We start from the raw sequence: 18,800 nt of genomic DNA on the forward strand, positions 1-18,800 counted from the left end.
GTCTCTTAAATTATATTACAAAATCACTTTCCTCCAGTAGTTATCTTAATTAATCATCAAATCTCATAAACATTACTTTATTCTTTCCACAAAAAGTCAAAGAGAGGTTTCAATTCCTTGAGAAATATATCTATCAATTTTTCTCCAAATAAACATGTCGATTAATCCATCTCGTCAAATCTGTTAGGGCCAATAATTTCAATAGCCATTCTTCCATTATCAATGTTAATTCCATCTTCCATCTTCAATAATCCTGTTAAGTCCAGTAATTTCAGTAGCCATTCTTCCATTATCAATATCCCATAATAATCTTGCTGTCATAGCCATAGTCATATAATAAGAGTCTGATGGGAATTTCCTTTATCACAAATATTTCCTTGCATCTGGCTCAGTACTGATGACATGGATTAGCATTGGCTGTCCAGGATTCCAGGCAATAGTCTTTTTCAGAGATTGAATTTTGGCCTTTACATGCAAAGCATATGCCCTACCACTGAGCTATAGCCGTTCCTCTGTTTAAAATAGTATCTTTTTTAAATTGTTCTTTTCAGTTCACTAATGAATGCACAGCATACCTAAGGCAAACCCACACCATTCATTTAAAGCACATTCAACACACATTTGAAGCACATGAATCCCACCATAGAATCCTGGGAACTGTAGTTTGTTAAGGGTGGTGAGAACTATAACTGTGAGGGGGAAACTACACTTCCCAGGATTCTTTGGGGGAAGTCATGTACTTTAAATGCAAGTTGGATGTGCTTTAAAGGTATTGTGTGGATCTACTTCATAAACTGCCTGCATGTAAATTAATTAATTTTTAAAATGGAAATCACCTACAAAGTTTACTGGGTGAGCATGAGCTGCTCACCATCTCTCAGCCTAATCTGCCCCTCAGGGTGAAAATAACAGAGGGGAACCATGACCACCCCACAGAAGAAAGGCACACTTAAAATGTAGAGGAAATAACAATGTACAACCATAGTGTGGAATCAGGTACTTATTGGGACATAGTATGAAAAAATATTTATATAAGCATGACTGTCAAAGGTGTTTATTTTACACAATTTGTAAATATATTTATAGTGCAATCTAATGCATGTTTACTCAGAAGCAAGTCCGAATGTATTCAGTGGGGCTTATTCACAGGGAAGCATGCACAGAACTGCAACCTCCAGTGATAAGGTACTCACGCAATCCAAAATTCAGAAGCATGCTTCTTCAAGCTATTTTGCAACAGTTTGCACTTGTTTTTATGGTTATTGAATTTTAAATGGATTTATTTCTTGTGAGATGCTTTGATTTCCAATCAGCAACCATACCTCACAGGGTTTATTTATTAAACTTGTATACCGCCCCATAGCCGAAGCTCTCTGGGCGGTTTACAATAGACTCCATATACACACACACTGGAGATGTAAAAATACACACAACCCATATAATAGTTTATTGACAAAACCAGTTGGTCATTGCAGAACACTTTTTTTTAAAAAAAATCAGTATTACGTTCCTACAAAATAAAAGCAATTAAACATAAGTAAGCCCTGCCTAATTGCTTTAAAAACTGGATTGGAGGCGGAGAGAAAGATTTACAACACAAACACAATCCTTTGCTATATTCACTCAAAATCCCATTGATTTACAGCACAATCCTAACCACGTCTACTCAAAAGTACTATTGAATTCAATGGGATTTATTCCCAGTATGTGGGATTAGTATTGCAGCTTTACTCCCAGAAAAGCGAGTATAGGATTAAAGCTTCATATCAGAGAAAGGCCCCTCTGAATATTGCTTACCATGAAAATCCTATTCACAGGGTCACCATAAGTCAGAATCGACTTGAAGGCAGCCCGTTTTCTTTCTTTTTTCTACAGCCCAGGAAAATTTAAACTTGTTTGACTCCTCATAATTAGAAAAGGATAACATTGTAATGGCATCATAAGTTGCATGTACACTTTAAAAAAAATTATGTTCAAAAATTATTTGAAAGATAAAATATATAAAATGATATTTTCACAAGTAATTTAAAAAACCCTGCATGTACACTTTTATTTATTTATTTATTTATTTATTCGATTTATTAGTTGCCCATCTGGCTGGATTAACCAGTCACTCTGAGCAACGTACAAAGCAAAAACATATAAAACATCAAAAAAACTAAACGGTAAAAGCTAAACAATAAGGTTATAATCGTAACTAAAATTGTTTACTGTGCATGTCTTCCAAAATCCTGCTGTGATCTTTTGTTCTAGATCTCCTGAACATAGAGGGAAAGGGACATTTGCTACTGCTGAAAGTTATAAACTTACTCAGTTTATGAGATTTTCAGACAAGCAGGAAAAGGCAATGGTTTTCTGGACTTGCAATGAGTTCTAGCTATTGCTTGGAGGTCAACAGATCCCTTGTCAATCACAACCCTGACTTCACTTACTGGCTACAAACCTCAAAGGACAGGGTTAGAGTGACCAGCTACGAGCTCATTTTACAGAAGTAGCGGGGAGGTGACATTTTGGTGTATATCTCTTGAACCAGACCACCTAGGAACATAATGTTTTTTTTTAAATGAAAGCTGAGAGTCTGAAGATTGGGGTGATTCACCTGGAGACCCAGAGAAGACCCCAAAAATCCAGAATCTCCAGGCAAAACCGGAGACCTGGCAACCCTATCTAACCCTGAAGGCTTGAACTCATTTAAGGTGGGTAGGGTATTTCCTGACCAATACCTTATCAATCTTGAACGTCAATCCCTCTCCTGCAGAAGTGGCTCACCCAGTGAGGTGGAGCCACAGAGCTAGCTTCCCAGCAGGTGTGTCACTGCCTCCTACCAGGAGGGACAAGGTCATGGGGAAATATGTGTCATGTGGCCACACTGGTGTGAGTGCCAGATTGGCTCCACCAGTGCAGCCACACTGTGCCAACCTCCCCGCTGCCTCATCCCTCTCCCTCTTGGTAAGAGGCAGTGACATCACCTGGGAAGCTAGGACTGTGGGTGAGCTGCTTCTCTCATACTACTAATGCAAACTTTCACACAGTTCCCCTTCTGTCAGAACACAAAGGCAAAAAAGGAGTTGAGCAGTTCTGCCATCTTGTTATTGGCCATTAACATTTCATCAGGCTTATTGAGCTATGGCCTACCACTTCATTTTTCTCTTGCTTTGAGCATGCATGGACCCCTCTTTGCTCTCTCTTAGCATCCCTCTCCAACATCAGTTTGTTTTGAGCTTTCCCTTTCCTAATACTTCTACTAGTGAGGGCTACTTGTCTGAATTCATCATTGGTGACTTGTCCGTCCTTCCATTTCTTATACATGCTCTCTTTTTTATTTTCAGCTCCTCACTAAGCTTTTTGTGCAGCCACACTGGCTTTTTTCGATGCGACTCATTTTTCTTACTAATTGGAATTGTTTCTGATTGTGTCTTTAGTAATATTTCCTTCAGGAATTTGCAGCCATCTTGGGCTCCTTTCCCTGTTAATGGACCTAGCATTTCTCTGAGTTATTAAAAGCAGTTTTTCTGAAATCTAAGGTACATGTTTCACTACATAAGATCATGAATTCCAGCATTACACTGTGACTTTCCCCCAGTGTTCCTGCTAATCATTCCCTTGCTGATGTTTAAGAGTACTAGGTAACAGTTGCTACGCTGGCTTTATTGGGCACTCTGTTAATCGTCATGGGATGTTTGAAAGTAGCATGCCTGCCAGTTAGCTGAGATCTCTAGGAGCAGCACAGAGAATGGAACTTGTTTGTATACTGAAGGGTTGCAGTTGTAGGCAAACAGTTAACCATCATGATCTTCTGAAAACCATCAACTTTACAGGATTTTACATATCTTGATTTTAAAATAATGCTTAATGGGTATTTAAATCTTATGATGAGTGAAATAGGTAAAAACCCTTCCAGCATGTTTGACTTTACGATGGAGTAATGAAACTATTTAGATTCTGGAGAGCTTGTGAGGAGAATTGCTACTCTGCACATTTAATTACTTGTTTATAAACATAGTGTCCAGTATTTGCATCATTACAATGGAATACATATTTCTTGTCATGTATTTCTCTTTTTTCATTTGTCTCTGTGCTCTGGTATGCCTATATTTTTCTGGCTGTCAAGAAATGACTTACAAGCATGAAGGTAAGAAGCTCTTGGCTATCTGTTCATATTCTTGTGATGCTGAACTTAGTTTCCCCCGTTATCCCCACTTTGTTAATAAAGTGAAAAGAATAGACAATTTAGCTTCTAACTCTAAAACAGCTCTTATTCTTTAATCAGAGTTGTGTCGACCAGTAATGTAATGTAATTGGTAGCTTATTCTAAACATTTTTGGTAGCTCTCATAAATTTACTATGGACCCTCTTCTGGAATTATATTAGTCACAGGTTGATGATACTAATAAAAACTGTTTTGGATAGGTAAAATACAAACTCAGGCAAAATAATAATTGAGAATATTTCCAGTTTGTGAAATACTAAGAGGATACTAGATGACAGAAAAAAACCGTAAAACAAAAGAGAAATAAAAACAAATAAATAGAATAGAAATGTTTTAAATAAATGGCAAGACCACTGAAATAAACCATGTTATTTTCTTCCAAATTTGTTCAAATTTTACTATACTTTCAAAACTTCATGCATTACAGGAGAATTGTTAAATGTTGCCACCATTGGTCAAACTATCTAAATGCTTTCCTAATAAATACTGAGCAGTTAACATTATAAATTACATTGCAGGTGTTGCATAACTTCCACAATGCACCTAACCTAACAGTAATGTTGTGTTGTTCATTTTCATTTTAATGATTACATTTCTCTTGAGTAGATACCTACACTGAAATAGTCCATGTGTGATACTTTCCAAGCATTTTTCATATGTTAAGCATATTAATTAAATGCTCAAATGTTATTGATAACTGTTTAATAATGTAGAAAGGACCATAGAATATTGCAGGGGGGGGGAGAGCGGGAAGCCCTGTTCCTCTTCTCTCCAGCCCTTTGTCCTTTCTCCTACCTCATCACTTCTTTATGAAGTTGTCACTGTTTTTCTATATTGCTAAGCCTTCTCTTCCACATTAGGAAAAAGAATAACTACTTTGTTATCTGCCCTAGAAACATACATTTACGTAGAAGGTGTGAAATATAAATTACGTAAATAAATAAACCACCCTTCATCTATACACAATTCTTGCTGCTATTCTTCCCACTCCCATTTGCAATGTTTACTCTCTTGTGTGTGCTCTCTTCTTTCTCCTCCTCATATAACTTTTTAAAGTGGCCTCATACATTCACACACTGGTGTCCTCCAGTCACAGCATTTCATGGAGTTTTTAGAAAGCAATGTCTACTAAGGGCATAGGTGCCCATAGGGGATGTTGATCTGTGTAAGGGCTGATCCATAACACACACACTAGGGATGGGATCCTCTCTGGTTTTACATTTGTTTTTTTAAGTGTGGTACCCTAGTGGTCGTTAACTATCTGATTCCTTTTTCCTCCGATATCTTTTCATTTTTCTGATGTCTTCCAATATCTATTATTATCAGAGAATTATTGACATTATAATCACTATTTATTCACGACTCTCCACTGGTATTGATCTTTATTCTGAACTCTGTAACTATTGCCTGTTTACATTCCTTTTCAAGTGATTGCAGAGCAGATTAAGGGAGATAATCAAGTCAGTGTCTTCCCCCCTGCTGCTTACAGTCAACACCTCATTCCCCTCTGCTGCTTTCTGTCTCTTACAATCAACACTTCATTGACATCAGTGAAAGGGAATACACATTTGAAGAGCTAACATAGAAAGTAGATTGATAAAAGAATCACTCAGGCTATTGATGATTTCAAAGTGAATTTTAAAAAACAAAAAACCTGAAAAAAAGACAAATGAATCCGAAACCAGGCATTGAGAGTTGCTAGTTCAAAATTCTCTCCTCAAAGATAGAGAATATCAGAAAGAATAATGAATCTGATGGCAAATCCAATTATTGCGGAAATGAAGCCCATCGCTAATACACGCACACACATCTTTTTTGGGGGGGGGGTTTTCCAAACACTAAATAGGTGACTTACCAAAGAACACAACAGGAAATTGAAAAGACTGCTCTTTCTAGGAGATATTAAAACTAAGTTGTAAATATTGTATTACAAGGATGTTAGTATTTTAAAGCGCTACCTGTTCTTACTTTTGGTCATATCACATAGTCTGCTTAAGTTGATGGTTTTTACTACCTGGTGTCACAGCATCAAAATCCCAACTATTGCGTCCAGGGCCACCATGAGACTGCCGTGGGCCCTTGGGCAACAGACCACTCCCATGTATACACACGTGTCTGCACTTTAATACACCTGGTTCCGCTACCTGCCATCACCCAAGATGGCAGCGGGGGTGTCAACATGCCTCCACCGCCTTCTTGAGTGATGGCAGGCATGCACATTGATGACAGGCGTGATGTGTTGCCGCCCCCACTTCCATCTTGGGTGATGGCAGGCATACAACACAAAAGGTGGCACAACCAGGGGTATTTAAGCACATACAGGGGTGGTGTCACCTGGGAGAGTGGAGTGCCCTGCAACCTGATGTTGGTGGGGATCACAGAGGGGGAGCTCCACCCGCCCAGCTGTAGGGGCCCTTGGCCAGGGCCTGCCTGGCCTCCCACTGATGCTTGGCCTGAATGTGTCATTGTGGGCAGGAAATGTTCATTTTTGCATTTTCTGGAATTTTGGTACAATGTTGGGGTTGATTGTTTTCCCCCAGTGTTATGCCCTCAATTCCTAATCATATGAATTCCTCCCTTTTATTTTGGGCATTTAATTATATTATAGCTGGTTTCTCATTTCACTTGGTGTCATTAATGTGTCTGGTGTCATGACCAATCCATAGCCAGCTATGAGAATTTAAGTAAGGAATAGGATGTTGTTGCACACTAGTATGGCCAATGGTCAGGGATGATAGCAAGTTGAAATCCAGCAACATCTAGAGGATCCTGTGTTCCCCATCCCTGGCTGGATGCAGCGTATCTGCATATTGTAGCACTTCCTTGTTATATCATTATGGAAATGTGGCATAAAAATATTTAAATAAATAAAAATAGAATCATAGAACAGTAGAGTAAGAAGGACCTATAGGGCCATCGAGTCCAATACCCTGCTTAAGGCAGGAATCTAAGGTAAAGCATACCCAACAGGTGGCTGTCCAGCTGCCTCCTGAATGCCTCCAGTGTTGGAGAGCCTACCACCTCCCTAGGTAATTGGTTCCATTGTCCCTCTAAAAGTTAGGATGTTTTTTTCTGATGTTCAGTTGAAATCCGGCTTCCTAGTTGAATTCATGATTCCCTGTCCTGCACTCCGCGATGATCGAGAAGAGATCCTAACCCTCTGGGTGTTACCCTTTCAAATACTTGAAGGGATATCACACTTGAAGAGTGCTATCATATCTTAGTCATCTCTTCTCAAGGCTAAACGTGCCCAGTTCTTTCAGTCTCTCCTTATAGGGCTTTGTTTCCAATCCCCTGATCAACCTTGTTGCCCTCCTCTGAATCTGTTCCAGTTTGTCTGCATCCTTCTTAAAAGTGTGATATCCAGAACTGGACGCAGTACTCAAGATGAGGCCTAACCAGTGACAAATAGAGGGGAACTAATACTTCATGCGATTTGGAAACTATACTTATGTTAATGCAGCCTAAAATAGCATTTGCCTTTTTTGCAGCCACATACCACTGTTGGCTCATATTCAGGTTGTGATCCACAACAATTGCAAGATCTTTCTTGCATGTAATATTGCTGAGCCAAGTTTCCCCCATCTTATAACTGTGTATTTGGTTTGTTTTTCCTACGTGTAGAACTTTGCACTTATCCCTGTTAAGTCTAGAGGCTTATCCACACGGGAGCCTAACTTCATACTAACGATGCTGCTTTTACAATCATAATAGATGAAAAAAGGTCCACACTTCTTGCTCAATGGTAGCTTCCCATCTGCTATTTTCTATTCACAGAAGTAGGCGTTCCTCTGGGAAGGATTAGTGTTGTTGTGTGCTTGTGGCCCCGCCCTCTAATTTTGCATGTTTACTCTCAGGTTCGAGGCTGAAGTCAGGAGAGTGCCTCTGTGTGCAACTGATAAGAAAAAATGAAACTGACTAGACCCCCACTCCTCTTCTCCATTTTCCAAGCCTGAGTGAAAGGCAGATGGGGGGAGTGAGTGAAAGGCAAAGCAGGCAGCAGGTGCAGCAGCTTTTGCGGGAGGCAGAGAGAGAGGGAGCGGGCAATGGGGCATAAGAGAGCCCACCCACTAAAAAAAATCAAAGCAAAGTACCTACAAGGAGTAGCGCAGTGCAGCTGAGACGGTTTTTCCTTTCCTTTTTGCATTATCAGCAGATTAGGTTAATACCGATTTAAAGGAGAAAACTGTGTGATAGCTTTTGCTTGCCTGAAACGTCATGTGAACCATGAGAATTACAAGGGGATGCAAGTAGCACCAGACACACACTAAATCACCGTGTGGATGAGCCCAAGATCACTTTCAATTTTGTTTCTGTCCTCCAGGGTATTAGCTATCCCTCCCAATTTTGTATCATCTGCAGATGTGATAAGCATTCCCTGCACCTTCAAAATATTTTAAAGCAAAGACTGATGGACTAGTAACAATAGGTCCATCTCTACTTACATGAAGCAGGACTTGTGCAAATGGGTATTTATTCCAGAAATGGGGGATAAGATCCAGCCAGCAGGCCAGATCCTGAGCTCTCCTTCCCCCATGGGCCACTTTCACAGGTGGGCAGGCCACCTACCTTTCAGTCACCTGACATTACTACAATATCAGGTAACCCAACCCCTCTATTCGGCACTGATTAGGTCTCATCTTGAGTACTACATCTAGTTCTGGACACCACACTTTAAGAAGGATGCAGACAAACTGGAACAGGTTCGGAGGGGGTCAGCAAGGATAATCAGGGAACTAGAAACAAAGCCCTATGAGAAGAAACTAAAAGAACTGGGCATGTTTAGCCTTGAGAACAGAAGACTGAGGGGAGCTATGATAGCACTCTTCAAGTACAGGGATAAAGCAGTCAGTCTGTAAGCACCTTGAAAACAATGCAGTGATTACTAGGAGCCAACATAGATTTATGAAGAACAAACTGCCAAACTAATCTCGTTTTTTGATCGGGTATCCTCCCTTGTAGACTATGGGAATGTTGTGGACATAATTTGCCTGGCCAGATTGCCTGGCCTTTTGCGGGTCTTGAGCGAAGTGGTGAGGAGCCCTCTATTAGTGTAGTGACGGGTAGAGGGAGATATGGCGTTGTGAGGAGGACTTGCCAGGTAAGGGGAACGCGGCCCAGGCAGTTAACGACTGTGCCTTGTTCCGGTCCTCCTCACACCCGCAGGTTTGTTGGTTGCCCTATCAGCCAGCTCTCAGACCTTTGGATGCTGGTCCTAAATGCCACATCGGTGCATAATAAGATCTTCCTCGTTCATGATTTAGTTGTGGATGAGGCAGCTGATCTGGCATGTATAACCGAGACCTGGGTGGGTGGGCAGGGGGGAGTCAGTCTCTCCCAGCTATGTCCACCAGGGTCAGCATCAGGGTAGACCTGAGGGTCGGGGAGGGGGTCGCTGTGGTCTACAGGAGCTCCATCTCCCTCTGCAAGCACCCTGTCCACGTGACTACTGGTCTGGAGTGTTTGCACCTTATGTTGGGTCAGCAGGACAGACTGGGGATTCTGTTGGTGTACCGCCCACCCTGCTGCCCAACAGACTCCCTAACTGAGCTGATGGAGGTGGTCTCAGGTGTACTGTTGAGATCCCCCAGACTGTTGGTTCCGGGGGATGTCAACATCCATGCCAAGGCCACTTTATCCAGGGCGGCTCATGATTTCATGGTCTCCATGACAACCATGGGACTGTCCCAATATGCCATTGGCCCAACACATATAGCAGGGCATACTCTATACTTGGTTTTTGCATCTGGACATGGAGTTGGTGATCTGAATGTGGGGGGCCTTACATCAGTCCCTCTGTCCTGGACAGATCACTGCTTGCTGAAGTTTAGACTTACAGTGGCTTTTTCCCCCTACAATGGTGGGGGACCTATTAAGTTGGTCTGCCCCCAGAGACTAATGGATCCGGATGGTTTCCAAAGGGCTCTGGGGACTTTTCCGGCTGATAGGACTGGTGCTCCTGTCAAAACCGCCAGGTCAAGACTTTCCTCTTCTCCCAGGAATTTTAGCATGTGTTTTTAAATTGCTTTTTAAAAAATGTGTTTTTAATTTTGTACATTTGTTTTTAATGTTTATAATTGTTGTAAACTGCCCAGAGAGCTTTGGCTATGGGGCAGTATACAAATGTAATAAATAAATAAATAAATCTTGACTTCAGCAAAACTTTTGACAAAGTGCCCCATGATATTCTGAATAGCAAGCTAGCTAAATTTGGGCTGGATGAAACAACTATCAGGTGGATCCACAGTTGGCTCCAGAATCGTACTCAAAGAGTGCTTATCAATGGTTTCTTCTCAAACTGGGTGGAAGCAATGAGTGGAGTACCACAGGGCTCGGTCCTGGGCCCAGTGCTCTTCAACATTTTTATTAACGACTTGGATGAGGAGGTACAGAGCATGCTTATCAGATTTGCAGATGATACAAAATTGGGGGGCACAGCTAATACCGTGGAAGACAGAAACAAAATTCAAAGGGACCTTGATAGGCTGGAGCATTGAGCTGAAAACAAGAGAATGAAATTCAACAGGGATAAATGCAAAGTTCTAGGAAAAAGAAACCAAATGCACAGTTACAAGATGAGGGATACTTGGTTCAGCAATATGACATGTGAGAAGGATCATGGAATTGTCATTGATCACAACCTGAATATGAGCCGACGGTGCAATGTGGCTGCAAAAAAGGCAAATGCTATTTTAGGCTGCATTAACAGAAGTATAGTTCCCAAATCACGTGAAGTATTGGTTCCCCTCTATTCAGCACTGGTTAGGCCTCCTCTTGAATACTGCGTCCAGTTCTGGGTATCACGCTTTTAAGAAGGATGCAGACAAACTGGAACAGATTCAGAGGAGGGCAACAAGGATGATCAGGGGATTGGAAACAAAGCCCTATAAGGAGAGACTGAAATAACTGGGCATGTTTAGCCTGGAGAAGACTGGGGGGAGATATGATAGCACTCTTCAAGTACATGAAAGGTTGCCACACAGAGGAGGGCCAGGATCTCTTCTCGATCGTCCCAGAGTGCAGGACACGGAATAATGGGCTCAAGTTGCAGGAAGCCAGATTTCGACTGAACATCAGGAAAAACTCCCTAACTGTTCGAGCCATACGCCAATGGAACTAACTACCTAGAGAGGTAGTGGGCTCTCCGACACTGGAGGCATCCAAGAGGCAGCTGGACAGCCATTTGTCAGGAATGCTTTGATTTGGATTCCTGCATTGAACAGGGGGTTGGCCTTGATGGCCTTATAGGCCCCTTCCAACTCTGCTATTCTATGATTCTGCTTGAAAGGTTGCCACACAGAGGAGGGCCAGGATCTCTTTTCAATTGTCCCAGAGTGCAGGACTCAGAATAATGGGCTCAAGTTACAGGAAGCCAGATTTCGACTGGACATCAGGAAAAACTTCCTAAGTGTTAGAGCCATACGACAATGGAACCAATTACCTAGAGAGGCAGTGGGCTCTCCGACACTGGAGGCCTTCAAGAGGCATCTGGACAGCATCTGTTGGGTATGCATTAATTTGGATTCCTGCATTGAGCAGGGGGTTGGGCTCAGTGGCCTTTATAGGTTTGTTACATGTGCCCTGGCTAACCCCCACTTTGGTTCATTTGGAGTCAAAGAGGTGGCAAGGCCCTGGAGTGTTCTGGACTACATTTCCCACCCCACACTCCCTGTTTTCTGACGCATTGTGCCTTCCTAAGTACTGTGAAATGAGGACAAGAAGCACGGACCATCTTTTGGCACTTTTGGCAGAAATGTGAAGACCTGGAATTAAATGTTATCTCACCAATTTTATTTTTGGCAGATTTACCTCCTGCCCAGCAGAACAATCCCATTGTTCAAAGACAGCATTAGAAAGCAGAAATAGTTTTTCTGAGTGTCAGCAAGAAATACACAACATGAGATTTATTTATTTATTTCATTTCATTTTTAAACCGCCCATAGCGAATAGCTCTCTGGGCGGTGTACAAAAGATTAAAAGTACAGAAATAATCACCTCATAATCAAACCCCTCCTTTTCACATTGATTTGTAAGAGGGAAAGTGTATTTAAGAGTGGAGTTTGAAACCTAATAGGGCAATCTGAGCTCCAACATGTGTAACTATACTATCAAGGAACGCAGCGCAGGACTGCAGGCCACAGACTGGGAAGGGAGTCTGTGTCTTAGTGCAAACCTTGAAGCAAAGAGATTCCTTCCTGCTTTTTGGTTAGAGGTCCTTCACATCACTTCAGGTGTATTCCACTGCCCACTCCTGGACATAAGATAGGTAAACTCTGATACCTGTCATTCCTTATAGCAATAGGAATCTTTTATTTCTTTAGTGTAGAGTTATGAATGGGTTAGGGTATTAATGATTAATGCTGCCAAGCACCCAGTAATTTTGTAATGCTATTTTTCTCTCAATAAATGAAAGCTTTCCTTTAGTCTGGTTTGGACCTGCATTTTTGGGGTTATACACATACTGTTTAGGCACATTTCAGGGCTTGTTTTATACCTAGCAAAAGATCCCCCTCCTCTCAAGGAGGTGTTTTTAATGGGGCACGCGGGTGGCAGGTTCACATGCTCAGGTTCTCAACAGACACGTGTCTTAACAGGCCCCTCCACCTCTACAGTTCTATGATTCTACGATTTAAAGGAAAAGAATTAGGAGCATGCTATAAGTACAAACCCCACTTTCAGCAGGAATTGGTTCCACTTGACAGGTGTGATCAGAAACTCCTGAGTGGAGGCAATACCAAGGCGGCTTGCATTTGGCACCTGTTAAGGCATCAAATACAGTCCCTGCTTGCCAAAAAGCAACCAGGAGTGCACTTTAAAGCTCCTAGTTGTTCCTTTGCAGCTGTAGTTGTCACATGTGACATCAGGTGTGTGGCAGGTGCACATGTCTTGGGAAAAACAACATGATGGACCCCTGATGGACCGAATTGGGCCTATAGGCTGAAAGTTCTGTGCCACTTATTTAACCCCTTCTCTTCTCAATATTTTCTTCTCCTCTCAGCTGCTTACTCTAATTTACAGCTATGTTATGTTTATGTTAGTTCACATTCGTGAGCTGCTGTAATGTGGTATGTGAACTGCACTCTTGTTTTGGAGAGGGATAGTTTGACCACTGTGACCCATGAACTGGTAACCTCATAACTGGATTATTGTAATGCACTTTGTGTGATTCAGAAGCTGCTACTAGTGCTGAATTTGGCTGCTAATGTGCTGACTTGGATATCCAACTGTGCACATGTTATACCACTGCTAAAAGAACTGCACTGGCTATCTATTAGCTACGGAGCTATGTTCAAGATCTTGTTAGTAACATATAAAGGCTTGCATAACTTGGGGCCCGGTTATCTAGTAGATCACTTTCCATCTATATCCATATGATCATTGAGATTATGACTGGAGACTCTGCTGACAATATCATTACCTGCAGACTACAATCTAGTGGTAATACTGAAATATATCTTCTCTGTCATGGTGCCTGTTTCTCTGGAATGTTCTCCCCCCTACCTTTTTAGGAGGTCATATCTGTAGTGTGTTCAGGTGCTTACTGAAAATGTATCTTTTTGTCTAGGCATTTCCCAGCTGTTGATTGCTGGAACGTGTTGTTTATTATTTTTAGTATTCTGTAATATAAGTATTAGTTATTTTATTTGGTTGTTATTCATAATATTGTATTTGTGTATTGCATTTCTTGAATGTCTTTGACTTTTCATTGTTTTTGAGTCTCTGACTCCTTATTGTAAGCTACTTTACAATACTTTATATATAGTAAGTGGTCTATAAGGTTCTGGAACTCCCTTCCTAGGGAGGAACGAATGGCCCCTTCCTTGTTATCCTTTTGTAGGCAGACAAAGACTTTTTTTTATTCCGACAGGCTTTTAGTATAGAAGGTATTTAAGATAGGACTCTATAAGATCAGTTGTATTGTCCCATGGTTTTACCTGAATTATTTTAAATTGTTTTTTTGTATTTTAGGTGTATGCTTCATGGTTTTAATGTCATGAATAGTTTTAATTGTATTTTAATTGTATATTTTTGTATGCTTTTAACCATATGTAGTTTTTATCTGTAAGCCGCCCTGAGTTCCAGCTTTGGGAAAAGGGTGGGGTAAAAATAAAGATTCATTCATTCATTCATATAAGTCCATAATTCATTAATCAATTAATTGATCGATCAGTCTCTGATGGATCCTTTGTTGAGGGGGGGAACAGGACAATAAAAATACTTTCCTATCTCATTTTAAGAGAATATGGCTGAGATGCATAGTTTGGGGGGTGGTTATCTTTGGGATTAGGTGCTATGCTGAGTACCAGGTAGGATTCCTGTTGGCCCCTAGTTGTTGTCACTTATTCCTACTTTTAAGGACAGAAATAGGATAGAAAAATCTGTCAATTTCAGTTCGCTCAGTTTTTCATTTACTAATCTTAAATTCAGTTCTGCATATTTCTGCAGCAATATGCAATTTAAAAAAATGTCTAGAAAATTATTCAGCATTTTTTGGAAAATTCTCCTAATACACAAAACACATGTGATATGCAGTTTGGGCTAATGTACATGCTTTTACAAGCAGTTTCCCCTAATGTAATGCATTATTGTACATTGTTTTAACAAATATATTCATTTTTATGCACGCTTTCCCCTAATCCATTTGCATCGCAACATTTGGATGTGCAACTTTTGAAGGATGGCTGTGTTTCAGTTCTCATATTGTTTCAGTAAATGTAAATCTGATAGATTTGCCTTTAAATGCGAACCAAGTCGAATTTTTCCACCCATCCCTAGATAGAAATAAAGGTATTTTGGCATAGTTCTATTAATAATTTGCATGTCTATCAGAGTATATTGTTCTTGTTTCAGAGGCATGTTGTGGAGACATTTTTTGGATTTGATGAAGAATCAGTTGATTCAGAAACATCATCAGTAACCTCCAATAATACAGATAAAACAGACAGGACTCCAGCTACACCACCAGAAGACCTGGGAGATGTAAGTGTTGATGTGTGAGCGTTGTTGCGTGAACAGCATACGTTACGTTGGAGTTAAGTTGACCAAGAAACTTCACAGAGGCTTGAGAAAGGTTTAAGAGTCTTTACTAAGACATTACGGCCAAAGGCTTAAGAGGATAGATACAAGTAGAATTCTCCCCCCCCTTCAAGGATAGACCTGCTTGCTTCAAAGACACACACAGAAGAAGGAAGAACTAACAGCAGTTACAACTTTCCCAGCTGTTATCTCCCGTTACCATGACAACTACTGTCTGGCCTTGAATAAGCGCTCCCAGGCCAGCACAGCAGATAAGGCTGCTTTCCCATACATCTTGAAACATTTCAGACCTGATGAAAAAACACATTGGTAGTAAGGCCTAGTAAGCCAACAGTAAGTACCCATAAATTTGATACGATTCCTTACCATTTTTTAGCTAACGTTTTTCTTTTTTGAAAAATCAACCTTAATTCACTTAAATTTTTCAAAACTTAAACAAGGTTTAATTTCCACAGAAGTCTAGACATTCTTGCCTGTTTATTTGTTTTCGTTTATTACTTTGGTTCCCAGTTTTGTTTCTCATTTCTATTCTCACTCTGCCCATCTCTTCCCTTTATTGGTTGGTTGGTTGGTTTACTAAATTTATATCCCACCCTTCCTCCCAGAAGGAGCTCAGATCATATCCACTCATTCATTCCTCACTTTCTATGCACAAAGCAGGGAAAATATACTGAAACTCTCTCTTCCCCTGCCCCACTCCACCTTCCACCGCTGCTTTTCTTGCCAATTCTCCAGGGCTCTGTTTTTTGGGGCTTTTCCTCTCGACTTCCCTTTCCACCCTCTGACCAATTTATTTATTTGTTTATGTATTGCACTTGTATACCGCCCCATAGCCGAAGCTCTCTGGGCGGTTTACAGCAATCAATTTAGTGTCCTTCTCTGTCTCTAGTGAAAGGGTGTGGCCCAAAGAGGAAAGTTCCAAGTGTCACCGTGGAACTTGAAGGTGGTATACTTCATACAGGGTAGTGAGTTCTCAAGAAAGGCTTCTTTGTAGGCATATTCTACGCTGGCTAGGAAAGCACAGCAAGCTGCTGGAGGAGAATCAGTGTGTCCCTCTGCTGTCTCTACCTTGTTTGATCTTCTCAGCAGTTGGCATGAGAGGTTGAATGGAGGAAAGGGCATTGCTGAGGAAGAAAGCCTGTGCTGCGGGATGTGCTCCAAATGTACTGAGGGATCGATCCAAAAGGGCTGAGGGCCAGTGATTCCCACTTCTGCCCCTAAAGAATTAGGTCCACATTTTAGGGGTGTTCTTGGATCCAGCATTTGTCACTACACCAGAGGCCCAGGTGGCCTCTGTGGCTCAGAGCACCTTTTGGCAGCTTTGGCTGATACATCAGCTGTGACCATATCTGGAAAGAGATAGCCTTACTACAGTTATCCATGTTGTGGTAACCTGTTGTTTGGATTACTGCAATGTGTTGCATGTGAGTTGCCTTTGAAAGTGGTCTGGAAACTTTATCTGGTCCAAACAAGGGTGGCAAAATTGTCAGGTTTACCATCTGCTTCCAGTCAGTTTCTGGGCCCAATTCAAATTTCTGGTATTAACATGTAAAGCAGGGGTGAGGAATTGCTCTCTAGATGCTATTAGAATACAGCTTTCATCAACTCTAGCCAGCGTGGCAAATGGTCAGGGATGATGGTAGTCCAACAATGTCTGAAAAACCTGCTTCAAAGCCCTAAACATCAAGGGCCCTGGCTACTTACTTATATACTCCTCACTGAAATACTGAGGCACCTTTCCATAAGTGCTTTTGGGGCACTTTTCCAGGTGCCGCACCAAGTACCAGAAAGAGGGCCTTTTCATCAGTGGTACCTTTGATTGTAGAATGGTCTCCCCAGAGAAGCTCCCCTGGCACCTACATTGTGGTCTTTTCTGCATTCAATGAAGACCTTTTTATTTTCCCAGGTTTTCCCATCTTAAAACTTCTAGTGCTTTTACAATTTCTTGTTTCTAAACCTAGATTTGTAGCTGGTTTTAAATTAAATTTATTCTGCTGCTGATTTTATTATTTTTTAGATGTTATGCTTATGCTGGGTTTTTTATGTTTTATTGCCTTTTATAACTGGATGGTATATAAATACTGTGAAAAAGAGATAATTTGTAAATTTTGATTAGATATGCTAGAGATTGAACAACTGGAAACATCTGCTTGTATAACATGGGTTTCACCACCCTGAGCTATGGTTCCTCTCCCAACCTACATTGCAGTTTTTATCAACGCAACTTTGCTGAGAGTGTGTGGTATATTTACTTATTTATTACATTTATATCCCACTCTTCCTGCTAGCAGGAACCCATTTACACAGGATCTTTAAGGCAGAAGAAGAGACAAGGAGGAAACATAGAAAAAAAGATGGATATTACTAATGTAATAGTGGAAGAGATTGGAAGCACAAGTATGTGAGAGTGTGGTGTGATGGCTAGAGTGTCAGATTTGAATTAGGGAGACCTGTGTTCAAATCACCACTGAGCCATGAAGTTCACAGGGTAAGCTTTGGTTGATCTCTCATTCTCAGCCTACCCTACCCCAATCCTTAGGGATAAAAGGAAGGGTCTAAAACACTACTCACTGCTTGTTTTAGGAAGGGTTGGATATAAACGTAATAAAATAAATAAAAAACATACTCATGTACACAGCAAGACCTTGGCCCCTTTAATAAATCAAATTCCTAAAAATTCTGGGACTTAATAGCTTTAACACTTATGCACATTATGTCATTTCTCCGTGAAGCTAACCTTTTACAATAGCTAGTAAATATTTAATATATAATTATATATATAATATATTTAATATATAATTAAAAAGAGAGAAAGACCACAATGGATGACTGACAAAACTCTTACAATGGTTAAAGACAGAAGAAAAGCAAAAGGAGAAAGAAACACAGTTAGAACCCTAAATGCAACAATACAGCGCCTAGTACGTAGGGACAAAGAGAACTATTACAATAGTTACTGTATAGGGATAGAAGAGGACAACAAAAAGGGAAGAACAAGAGCCCTATTCCTAAAGATCAGAGAAATGAAACAGAAATTTAAACCAAGAGTAGGGATGTTGAATCATCAACAGAGGAACATAATGACTGACCGAGATGAAATAAAAGGAAGATGGAAGCAATACACTGAAGAACTCTATAAAAGAGATGCCAGGATGACAGATTCATTCATGGAGGAACCATATGATGAAGAACCAGAAATTTTAGAATGTGAGGTGAAAGCTGCTCTTAAAATACTTGGAAGAAACAAATCACCAGGAACAGATGGCATACCAATAAAGTTGCTACAAGCTACTGAGACTAAATCTGTCCAAATTTTGGCAAAAAATTGTCAAGAAATATGGAAAACTAAACAATGGCCCACAGACTAGAAGCATTCTATATAGATCCCAGTTCCAAAGAAAGGGGACCCTAGGGAATGCAATAATTATCAAACTATTGCCTTAATATCCCATGCAAGTAAAGTAATGCTCAAGATTCTACAGCAAAGGCTGTTACCATATATGGAGCGAGAAATGCCAGATGTCCAAGCTGGATTTAGAAAGAGGCACCAGAG

General features: G+C 40.8%; 2 protein-coding genes across 5 annotated transcripts in view; both read left to right on the forward strand.

Moving 5' to 3' along the window:
- JAKMIP1 (janus kinase and microtubule interacting protein 1) overlaps window positions 1–18,800 on the forward strand; it is a 206,847-nt gene that overhangs the window by 108,920 nt on the left and 79,127 nt on the right. For all 4 annotated transcript variants that reach the window (XM_061582551.1, XM_061582548.1, XM_061582550.1 and 1 more), the window contains one exon: window positions 15,062–15,190. In XM_061582551.1, the coding sequence (XP_061438535.1) occupies window positions 15,062–15,190 (129 nt within the window). The remainder of the gene's footprint in view (window positions 1–15,061; window positions 15,191–18,800) is intronic.
- Window positions 4,027–4,293, forward strand: LOC133390820 (uncharacterized). Its single transcript, XM_061640220.1, has 2 exons — window positions 4,027–4,132; window positions 4,271–4,293. Exons 1-2 carry the CDS (start codon window positions 4,027–4,029, stop codon window positions 4,291–4,293), a joined length of 129 nt encoding a protein of 42 aa, XP_061496204.1.

Source organism: Rhineura floridana, chromosome 8 (assembly GCF_030035675.1).
Source record: "Rhineura floridana isolate rRhiFlo1 chromosome 8, rRhiFlo1.hap2, whole genome shotgun sequence".
In the NCBI taxonomy this organism is placed as follows: domain Eukaryota; kingdom Metazoa; phylum Chordata; class Lepidosauria; order Squamata; family Rhineuridae; genus Rhineura; species Rhineura floridana.